This window comes from Nomascus leucogenys, chromosome 9, assembly GCF_006542625.1.
Source record: "Nomascus leucogenys isolate Asia chromosome 9, Asia_NLE_v1, whole genome shotgun sequence".
NCBI lineage: Eukaryota > Metazoa > Chordata > Mammalia > Primates > Hylobatidae > Nomascus > Nomascus leucogenys.
The window spans coordinates 58,346,347-58,357,978 of record NC_044389.1 but is presented as its reverse complement, the minus strand read 5'-3'; the positions used below and the strand labels follow the sequence as shown (position 1 = coordinate 58,357,978).

At 42.2% G+C, this 11,632-nt stretch overlaps 1 protein-coding gene across 5 annotated transcripts; it reads right to left on the bottom strand.

The window, feature by feature from the left end:
• Positions 1-1,415: 1,415 nt before the first annotated feature.
• On the bottom strand, positions 1,416-10,969 carry ODAPH (odontogenesis associated phosphoprotein). Of its 5 annotated transcripts, XR_004031637.1 has the most exons (5): positions 10,831-10,932; positions 10,396-10,439; positions 3,965-4,075; positions 3,057-3,195; positions 1,425-2,921 (listed from the first exon to the last, which is right to left on the bottom strand). XR_004031637.1 is itself a non-coding variant. In XM_003265758.3 (3 exons), the coding sequence occupies exons 1-3, from the start codon at positions 10,895-10,897 to the stop codon at positions 2,870-2,872; spliced, it is 258 nt and encodes an 85-aa protein (XP_003265806.2). In that variant the 5' UTR covers positions 10,898-10,969; the 3' UTR covers positions 1,416-2,869. The 5 variants fall into 5 exon arrangements, 3 of the variants coding, with proteins under 3 accessions (XP_003265806.2, XP_012354829.1, XP_012354828.1); XR_004031638.1 differs by lacking the exon at positions 10,396-10,439 and having other exon boundaries at positions 3,965-4,100; XM_003265758.3 differs by lacking the exons at positions 3,965-4,075; positions 10,396-10,439 and having other exon boundaries at positions 1,416-2,921; positions 10,831-10,969.
• Positions 10,970-11,632: the final 663 nt, after the last annotated feature.

Sequence of the window (11,632 nt, the reverse complement as noted above, 5' to 3'; positions counted from 1 at the left end):
GCCACGTGTAGTTTATTACTTCCCATCTGTCTGTCTATCTATGTATCTATCTATCATCTGTATGCACATATCTGCATATCTATGCATATTTTTCCTGAATCTTTTGAGATTTAGTTGCAGAAATCATACTTATTTACCCTCAAATGTTTCAAAATCTATTTCCTAAGAACAGGAATATTCTCTTACAGAATTATGAAATTCAGGAAGTTTAACATTGACAGAATACTATTACCTAATACATAGTCCAAATTTAAAATTTGCCAGTTGTCCCAGTTATGCCAAAGTGTCCTGTCCCTCCCCTTCGGACCTCCAGGACCTAATCAGAGATCACATATTGCACTGAATTGTCATCTACTTCAATCTCCTTTAATCTTTGTCTTTCATGACATCTACATTTTTGAAGATGCCAGTTTTGCAAGTGTTCCTCAATTTGAGTTGTTTTTTGACGATTAGATTCAGGTTGTGTGTTTTGCGCATAATTAGAACTTTAGACTTACAATACTATTGTTGTCATTCCTGCCTGAAAGGAAAAAAAATGCATTGAAGAGTTATTATACCCTTCCCACAGACTCCCATTGCTTCAAAAACAGCTAGTCGAAAGGAACTTATTTGAGAAACTAATTCACATGGAGGTATTAGTGGTTCCACATTATCCTTCTAATTCAATAAACCTGCTAGGAATCTCTGTATTTAAAAAGTGAATTTGTGAATCCAAAGGAATGATGCAAATTTTTCTAAGTCGCAGAAGCATATACTTCCCTCCCCCAAATAAGCCTTTTGCACTCCTAGGCCTATACTTTTAATAGCAGGTGTGGGCTGCTTCTCATATTCTATGCATGTTCCAGGGTGAGGAATAATGCAATTTTACCTAGAGCTATGTTGAAAAGGCCCTTACTCTGAAACACTATAGGAGTAGCCTGCCTTCTATAATTAATGCAGTGATTAATGCATCAAAGCTGTTCATCCATCAGTAGTTTGTCTTAGTTTACCTGAGGCTTGCATATTACTTAGCAAGTCCTTCAAGGACTAGATTTCAGAACGCTTAAATTTTGAATTGCAAAAGTTCTAACATTTGGGAAGAGAAAGCCCAGTCAAAGGTAGGTTAGTTTTTGGCAGTTGCTGGCACTATGAGGACACCGAGTACCTAGGTGAGTGGTGAGCATGCCGGAATAAAGGAGGAGAGTCAGAAGGGGAGGTGGGTTTCAAATACAAGCCTTTATCTGTCTTCAAGTTTGCCTGAAGCTGGCCCTTTTCTGGTATGTCCCCATCAACCAAAAAAAGAGAGCAGGTGGGATGTATTTCAAAATATAGTTTTGTTTTGTTTTTCTGATGAGGTTTTCAAGTAGGTTTTTATTGAAGCCTGTAAATTTGAAGCAAAAATCTGTTCTTAAAATGAATATTTTCTAGAATGTGAATTAAATAGTTTTTTTCTTTTTTGATCATTTTAATAAAGCAAAGAAACATAGCATGATGATTTTATCTCTCTTTCCTTTTTCAGGGCAACCATTCCCAAAGTCCTTTCCTGTCTTCGTCCTGATTTTTTTTTTTCTGTTTTTGTAGCAGCAGCAGTAACAGCAACTTTTGCATGTAGATCTTGGGAGGAAAAAGTGCAAGCCACTGACCACATATGCAGAACTAAAGTTCTTATGTTACAGGCAAGATAAGCGGCATAAACAGGAAGATGTGTTTCACAGAGTGGCCAAAACAAATAACCAAGGAATGCAATCTGTGGGATTTGTTTCTTATATTGCACCCTGAGAATACAAGGTTCCAAGAGTTGAGGGAACTTATGTCTGTAGAGTTCTAGAGGTACCAGAATATTCTTGTAGCAGTTTAATCAGGCTTTTTGAACCTGGAATTACATTAAAAGTTTGAGAGGAAGTATATCATTTTAGCCAGCATCTATGTAATGATAACGGGAAACAGTGAGAAAATTATCCAATTAATTTGCATCAGTTGAAGTCAACATTAAAGTAAATTTAGATACTATAGTTTAAAAGTAATCATTTGGGGCTGGGCGCAGTGGCTCACGCCTGTAATCCCAGCACTCTGGGAGGCCGAGGTGGGTGGATCACCTGAGGTCAGGAGTTCGAGACCAGCCTGGCCAACATGGTGAAACCCCATCTCTACTAAAATTACAAAAAATTGGCTAGGCGTGGTAGCGGGTGCCTATAATCCCAGCTACTTGGGAGGCTGAGGCAGGAGAATTGCTTGAACCCAGGAGGCAGAAGTTGCAGTGAGCCGAGATAGCACCACTACACTCCAGCCTGGGCAGCAAGAGTGAAACTCTGTCTCCAAGAAAATAATAATAATAATTGTTATTTGGGTTAGACAAGTCAGTTTATATCTTTAAAGTATTATCTACAGTCAGACTCCTCATAACTTTTTAATTGCTTTAAGCTTTATAATTTCTTTTAAAGTTTACTTTGACAATGCACCTTGCTCTGTACGTTTTCCAATGAGTATAAAAACGGTGTCATCAGTGTCTTCATGTGGTTTGTAATGATCTCAATTTATTTAAATCCTGTTTAATTTAGAGGAGGAGATGGATTCTTTCAGCATCTTAGTATGGATAGGAATTACTAGAGCCACCCATTTAAAGATTTTATTTGCATAAATATCCTGTGACCATAAGAGGCTGAGGATAAAAATAACGTGGTTATTGTCCAATTTTGCAAACATCAATAACCTATGATCCAATATCTTCACTGCTAACAAAGAGAACAGTTTCTAGTCAGTGGTGTTTAGGAAACTTAATCTTCAAATCCAATAGTTTTAGTTTCAAAAGATAAAACAGAAATCTTTTTGTTGCTTTTTTCTGAAGGATAGGCTTTTTTTTGCTTCAGCATGTTTGGGTTTCTCTTCCCTCTCAGCTTTCCTCAGATGAGCTTCCTCTCTGGAGTCTTCTTCTGGGGAAATATCTGTAAGTAAGGTGACGGTGTGGCCAATAAAATGACGGGAATGGAAAACGGTGGTTACACCTTGAAGGGAGGAAAGGTCTGTTTGGAAACCTAAAATGGATTCTGGGCCTTCGTGGAAAAAAATGGAAGGGACACCTGGGTGTCTTTGTGATGGGCTGGAACGTTGTGACCGGACTCCTCCGGGCGGGTGGAGGGGTGAGTGTAAAAATCTGGCAGTCGGTAGCGTCTGCGTTATTTTGTGAGTCTCCAGGAGGGGTAAATACCTCTTCTTGTCCTGTGGAGAGGAAAACACAAGTCAGGAAACAGGTCTGGTAACAGAAGCAGAAGAGTGGTTTAGCGTGGTGGCAGAGGAGAAAGGTGAGAAGAGAGAATTAGAGAAATCTCAATGTATATTTGAAAGAACTGCCAATGTTCAATAAAATGAAACACAGACACACCGGATGACCCAGCATTTCCACTGTGGGGAATTTACCCAAGAGAAATGAATGTTTATGTCTATAAAAAGACTTGTTCAGGGGTGTTCACAGTAGCCTTATTCATAACAGCCTAAATGGAAACAATCTAAGTGTCCGTCAACAGAAGAATGCATGAAGAAACTGTGTATATTCATACAATGAAATAATATTCAGCGACGAAAAGGAGGAACTAGTAATACCCACAACATGGATACAGCCCATGAATGCTGAGCAATAGAAGTCAGACACAGAAGTGTACATACTGTGCAACTCCCTGTATATGAAGTTCAAAAACAAGCAAAACTAATCTATAGTTAAAAAAAAGTCAAAATAATAATTCAGCTTAGGGAAAGGATAGGTATTTTTTAGCAGAAAGTGTAGCCAGGGACCATTCTTTAGAAATGTTTCATATCTTGATCTGGGTGGTTGTTACATAGATATGGTTATCTATATATCTATATGTATACACACACAGGTGTACATACACATATATAATTTGTATATAAACACATATATATGTACATACATATGTTTATACACATACACACATTTATATGTACCCATATGTAAAATGTAATCAAGACTTACCTTTAAGATGTGTGGAATTTGGCCGGGCACTGTGACTCACGCCTGTAATCCCAGAATTTTGGGAGGCCGAGGCTGGCAGATCACGAGGTCAGGAGATTGAGGCCATCCTGGCTAACATGGTGAAACCCCGCCTCTACTAAAAATACAAAAAAATTAGCCGGGCGTGGTGGCGGGCGCCTGTAGTCCCAGCTACTCGAGAGGCTGAGGCAGGAGAATGGCGTGAACCCGGGAGGAGGAGCTTGCAGTGAGCTGAAGATTGCGCCACTGCACTCCAGCTTGGCTGACAGAGCGAGACTCCGTCTCAAAAAAAAAAAAAAAAAAAAAAGATGTGTGGATTTTATTGCATGTAAATTATAACTAAATAAAGAAAATTCAGCTGAAAAAAAGATCTTAATTAATGTTAAGAAAATAAAAATAACTGTTCAAAAGTTCTGCTTCAACTGCCCAAGTAGTGAAATAATTTCCTAGGGGAAGGGAGGGGCCATTTACAAGCAGCAGGAGAAAGAGCATTGAGAACCAGGATACAATTATTTTTTGAGAAGAAATTTGGATCAAACCCAAGTGTCATAGTCTTCCTTGGCTGTATCATTGAATCAAATTGGCTACAAAAAAGTAATCTATTCTTTAGAAAATTGTTCCTTCACTCCCTTAGAGGCTTACATATACAGCCTGCAAAGGGCTGCCAGTGTGAATGATGATAAAATGAACTTCCCCTGTAATCCCAGCACTTTGGGAGGCCGAGGTGGGCGGATCACCTGAGGTCAGGAGTTCTAAACCAGCCTGACCAACATGGAGAAACTCCTACTAAAAATACAAAAATTAGCCAGGCGTGGTGGCGCATGCCTGTAATCCCAGCTACTCGGGAGGCTGAGGCAGGAGAATTGCTTGAACCCGGGAGGCGGAGGTTGCAGTGAGCCGAGATTGCACCATTGCACTCCTGCCTGGACAACAAGAGCAAAACTCCGTCTCAAAAAAAAAAAAAACGAAAACAAAAAACTTCCCACAGGAGGTTGAGAGTGCTGAGGCACTTATAAAGGACTAGATTCCCCTCTCGTTTGGGACAGTTGAATTCAGGTTTCTTGGCTGTATTGGATATGCTTGTTATTTGCCTATGTCCACAGTCCCTCATACATATTCTGTTTCATCGATGAACCCTGGAAATATCAGTTGTCAGTCCCACACACCTTCTGGCTGCGGCTGATTGGACCACTGATAGACACTCAACTCATTCATTGTCTGGTCAGTGACCAATCAGATTCTCACTTAAGAATTAAGTCACAGTGGAAGACGTCAGTGGAAGGTGTAGAGCAGGGGCTGGAGTGTCAGATTTTGTCCTGTGGAATGTTGAGAATGCAGAGAAGCCAGTCTGCACATAGAAGCAGCAAAATAGGGAAGGCTTCTGGGACAGAGGAAGAGACCAGAAGCCTTGTGGTAACAGAGTGATGTTGGGAGTAGCAGCCTTGGTGCTTTTTTTTTTTTCAACGGAGTCTCCATCTGTTGCCCAGGCTGGAGTGCAGTGGTGCGATCTCTGCTCACTGCAGCCTCCACCTCCTGGGTTCAAGTGATTCTCCTGCCTCAGCCTCTTGAGTAGCTGGGATTACAGGTGCCCACCACCACGTCTAGCTAATTTTTGTATTTTTAGTAGAGATGGGGTTTCGCCATGTTGGCCAGGCTGGTCTCGAACTCCTGACCTCAAGTGATCCACTTGCCTTGGGCCTCCCAAAGTGCTGGTATTATAGGCGTGAGCCACCATGGCCGGCCAGTTTTTGGCTTTTCGGGGAGCCCTAGCTATTCTTTTTTTTGTTTTTTTTTGTTTTTTGAGAAGGAGTCTCGCTCTGTCGCCCAGGCTGGAGTGCAGTGGCACAATCTCGGCTCACTGCAAGCTCTGCCTCCCGGGTTCACGCCATTCTCCTGCCTCAGCCTCCGAGTAGCTGGGACTACAGGTGCCCACCACCACGCCTGGCTAATTTTCTTTGTATTTTTAGTAGAGACGGGGTTTCACCGTGGTCTGGATCTCCTGACCTCGTGATCCACCCGCCTCGGCCTCCCAAAGTGCTGGGATTACAGGCGTGGCCACCACGCCCAGCCAAGCTAACCTCTGTTTTAAGCCCCATTTTGACATTTTGCTGTCAGCTCAGGCTTAACAAGGCCTTGAGCTCTGCTACTAGGTTAACTGTGCTCCAGCTGTTAAAAACCACCCACCCACCCGCCTCTTGTGCTCATCTCATTTCTAGAAAGCTGAAGCTACTCTCTAAATCCTCCTCTAACAGTTGGGTTTCAGAGCCTGCAAGGCAGGTTTTCTCTGACTCTGGGATGTCCAGTAGTGTTCAGTGCTGTTTTTTTCTGGAAATTTTCAAGGGTGCAAGATCAAGGTATAAGCTTGCTTCAATCACATACCCAGGAATGTGGGCAGGACCACATGAAACCACATTCTTCCAAACAAACTAGACCTATGGTGATTCTATCGAGTCTCTAGTTAGCTAGCACAAGTGTCCTAAAATGTGCGAGCAATAGTGATTGGTTTGGGAACCTGTCACATCTTATGAAGTTAAGGCCACACATCTGAGAAAGTGGGTTGATGCCGTTTATGGTCTCTGACTTCAGCTGATCTAATACTGCTCATTAATTCTTTTATCTTTGTTCTTCTCTGTTCCTTATCTTCTAAACCTTTGCTATCTCCTCGAATTTCCCTCAAAATTTTCATTCTTCGTTCATCTGAAGAATTTGCTTTGAAACTCTGTCTACCTTTCTAAGTTGATTAATCAGCTTCATATTCCGGAGAGAAAGCTGAGGTAAGCTACCATGAACTTCTTTGGTTCCTACTCCTCTCTCTTTAAAGTCCGTACAGCTACTGATTCCACTTCTCCTCCTATTTAATCCACTGGAATCTAACCCTGCCTCCTTCCCTCTTCAAAAGCCACTTTGGCAACAGTCATCAGTTGTCCTGGGCTTCTGAAAAGGTGGTTGCAGATGCCCAGAGCACTCTTTGCCTGGCTAACTCCTATTCAATTTCAAGTCTCTCTCTCTCTTTTTTGTCAGGGAGGCCTTTCCTACCCAGAGGCTTGGTTAAAACCCTTTGCAACATGCTTTCGTAGTACCCTGTGCGTCCACTTTCATCATACTCATCAGCTGTGTGATTATTATTCAGTGGCTATCTGCCTGCTCCACTGAAAGATCTACGTGACGGTCTTGTAGACTGCTGCCTCCGCATCCCTAGCACGGTGCCTCCAGTACAATTGAATTGATTGAGAGAAATCTCAGTTTCTATAACTGCAAAGTTACCAAGTTCCTACTTCTCAAGAGTAGTGTGTTGAATAATAAGCAAATATTTCCCCTTACGTAACATACTGACATGCTATCAAAGGCACTGGATGTCAAAGATGAGAGCTCTTCTGCAACCTTAATAAGACCAAAGTAGGTCAAATATTTAAATGCAGATTAAAAACATTTTGAGAGGCAGAACAGCAAAGTGTTTAAAAGGATAGGCTCTAGAGCCAGGCTTCCTGAGCCCTGCCATTTAATAACTGGGTGAACATAGATAGATTCCTTAACCTCTTTGAGTCTCATTTTCCTCCTTTGCAAAATGAAGAAAATAATACTACCCATCTCATCATCTCTTTGTGAGTGTTACCGGAAATAAAATGTGTAAAGTGCTGAGAACACTGTTGGACGTACAGTTTGCACTTAATAAGTGTTAGCTATGGTTATTAATCTTGAATGTTATGGAAACATTCTGTTAGCCTGAGCACCATTTTCTTAGGCCCATAAAATTTGTGCATTAAAGATAGGGCTACTGGGGACACATGTTACTAGAATAGGACCTCCCCAATGACAGGGACTGTTGACTCTTGGTCACTGCCGGTGTCTCCAGCACCTAGAATAGTCCCTGGCTTATAGTGGTGCTCAGTAAATACTTGATGAATTAAATGGTCAGGCCAACCTTGAATGTTCCTCTCTGTATATTTTTGTGGAGTTCAGTGAGTATTTAATTTCAGTCCCAGAAAATCTGCAGTAATAATTTATATTAAAAATTGGCTGGGTGTGGTGGCTCACACTTACAAGCCCAGCACTTTGGGAGGCCAAGCCAGGCAGATCACTTAAGCTCAGGAGTTCAAGACCAGCCTGGCCAACATGGTGAAACCTCGTCTCTACTAAAAATACAAAAATTAGCCGGGCATGGTGGCGGACACTTGTAATCCCAGCTACTCTGGAGGCTGAGGCAGGAGAATCATTTGAACCCAGAAGGTGGAGGTTGCAGTGAGCTGAGATGGTGCCACTGCACACTCCAGCCTGGGCGACAGAGGGAGACTCTGTCTCAAACAAACAAACAAACAAACAAACAAAAAATTAGAGTATAATAGAAGAAACAAGGCAAAATATTGCTTGGAATTTGAGTATCAGTTTTAAGGTGGTTTATTATAGTCTAGACATGAAATTCATAGCATACCAACAACTACTTTAAAAACAAGTACTTTTGAAAAAAAAGATAATGATGAAAGACCTTTTTTTTTATAATTACCTATACTCTGTGGTTATTTGGGCAGACAAAGCTGGCTTGCAGTGAACTATACTGATTTTAAGAGAAGTCAGCTTTCTACTTAAAGTTTAAGTATGCAGTTCTTGCCTTACATGGCGCATGGAGTCTTGGAAACTAATTCTCATGTGCTTTCAGACTTGAGCCAGAAAGAATAAGTTCTATGATTGATTTTTACTCACAATAACTGCAAGACTCAATTTATTTTGTAGACTCACAGAATGACTATCTTGGTCAAATCTCTAATTTCACAGGTAAAATATCGGAGCCCAGAAAGTTATCAGACAGGCCTCTTTCAATTCTATGCTGTGAGTCAAGTTGTTTCAACAAAGTACAGGTTACTACATTAGGGGCTCTGGCAAACGCAGAGATGATTAAGATTAAGAGCCTGAGCTCAAGGAGTGGGCAGATGCTATGAAGCCAGGGATCTGCAGTACAGAGCAGATGCCATACGTGCCGTAGGTGATGCACAAGTAGCTGTAAGAATTCAAAGGTGTCAGGAAGAGAAACTGCAATTTTAAAATTATTATGTCTTAACAAAGACTTCGTAAAGGCAAAATCATAGTGGCATTTAAATGTTGTGCCTTAAAGCAGAATTGCAACAAACAGAGGTGAAAGCAAGAGGAGGGAGTAGCTGTGGTTGCTACCGTGCATCAGTGAGAAGAGGGTGAGTATGGAGATCCACACATGACCTTGTCGGGCAGACCCAGGGTGTGTGTGAATGAGCGACGAACTGCAAGCAGGGCTGCTGGGATAGAATGAAGCTACATCTGAAGGACTTCGAGGGATTGTAGGGAAAAGTGAGCCAAATTCGGAAATCAAATCTGATGTTTTAATGGGTGTTTTGTTTTTTGAGACAGAGTTTCACTCTCGTTCCCCAGGCTGGAGTGCAATGGCACGATCTCGGCTCATGGCAACCTCCACCTCCCGGGTTCAAGCGATTCTCCTGCCTCAGCCTCCCGAGTAGCTGGGATTACAGGCATGTGCCACCACACCTGGCTAATTTTGTATTTTTTGTAGAGATGGGGTTTCTCCATGTTGGTCAGGCTGGTCTTGAACTCCCAACCTCAGGTGATCTGCCCGCCTTGGCCTCCCAAAGTGCTGGGATTACAGGTGTGAGCTACTGCACCCAGCCTCAGGGGGTGTTTTTAAGATGTGAATAAAATAAATCTCTAATCTCATTATAACTTGTTTAGCTATGTGTTTACAAAGCCTCCTGAAGAGCGGTTCACTTTTTGCAGAGAAAGTGGCAGGTGGCTAATTTTGTTTTATGATGCTTCTTTTAGATGTCACTTTTAGCAGGTGAGGCTTGGGGGCCTTGCCTTGGGATATGGGGGCAGGTTTTGTTCATAATCTATGCCGTTCCCTGATTGCCAGAGTGTGTGCAGAGGTTGGATCTGAGTGGATCCACAACCAGCTCTTATGTCTCTCCCTCTCTGCTGTCTATTGTGACCTCTGAGGGATGGGAACAGGGAATCTGTCTGGGGATGAGCAGGGTTTGGCTGAGCCCTTGCAAAGCCCCCTCCCCAAGACATGTGAAAGGGGCGAAGGGCTCTGTTTGACTCCTAGGTCCATCTTCCCTAAACAGCATCTAGTTTTGGAATTAAAATAAACTGAAGAAAAGGTTAGATCTAGGCTCCCCAAGATTTCCTTCCCTTGTATTTCCCTCTTTTCATCCCTTCCCCAGCCTTTTCTTTCCCTTTCCTAGGTGTTTGCAAACCAATTCTAAGGCTCAGGACACATTTTGTAGTGGGAACAAAGAAAGAGAATAGGAACAGTTGAGAAATGGAATCTAATATAATCCTAAAGAAAGAAACCTGTGCCCACCTCTGTGGCACCAAAATGCAGCTCAATAGATGTGATTAATTAAAGCAATGAACAAAGACTAAATACCCACCATGTGCAAATTAATATGCTGCTGGAGATAGAAAGTGGACAGTGCTGTAATTCAAAGTGGAATTGTTAGCTTTGTAACCATAATAACTAGTATTTGTATAGTGTTTTTAGCTTGAAGAGTTTTTCACAGATGATAGCTCATTTGGTCCTTGCAAACCCCGTAACGATGGATATTATTAATATTGTCACTTCACATATGAGGAGTCTGATACTCAGAGATGTTAAGTGTGTCTAAAGTCACAGAGCTATTGCTGAGACGAGGACCAAGGTCTTCAGGTGACAAAATCCAACCTCCTTCTCTTTAACCACACAGGCTGATGAAAGCTGAGGTAAATATTTCCAATTTATGGGAACGTATAATCATGGAGCCAGTTTTGTCTTTTCCTACAACTTATTAATTAGTGGACCCACAGTAGAATAAAAGCAAAACCCTTACCTTCTGCCACAGTTACCACCAACCAGCATACCAGTAACCAGTAGGAGAAGCGGTGTCTGTGAGCCATGGCTTCTACTGAGCAGTCACTGCGTTGAACCCGATGTTGCTTTAAAGGGCAGTTGGTGAGTCACCAGCAGCCTGATTCAGGTAATTTGCATTTGCAACAGTGGACCACAGTGATCAGGGCTTGCGGTGTGAGGGTAAGAAATCAGCAAGGAAATACCAGACAGTATTTGTCAACCAGAAGCTTCTTGGAATGACAGCCAGATATCAATCATCTCTCCTCAGAGGGGGATTTTGGACAACCACGCCTTCACCATCCTTCTAATCCCTCAAATCTTCTCCCATGTTAGTACCTTTTAGTTGTGTATATCAGTCTTCCTCTGCAAGAGAAATAAGCTGTCCAGAAACATGCAACAGTGCTTCGCTCTGTGCAGCTTACCTACTTAAAAAGCGAAACAAGAGGGAGAGGGCATTACCCGGAGGCTTCCTGACCCAGGTGGTTTGCAGTGGAGAGTTGGGGATCATTCTTAGGCCCCCAACCAGGGTTTATGCTGCTTCTCTGCTCTGCTTTTGTCCAGGAGGCGAGGGCAGCAGAATCAGAAAGTGATCTTCCCTAGTGGTCATGATGGTCACTGTCTAAACAAACATAAACATTTGGGAGAGTAACTTAGTGAGTTGTCCTTTCACGGCTCCTCCTGATTCACCATATTGCATACAAGATGGACATGACATGTCTACGTCCAGTTGGTTTCCTGAGAGAAAGACTTGATCAGCTGCTGGATATATGAGAGGGGATTGT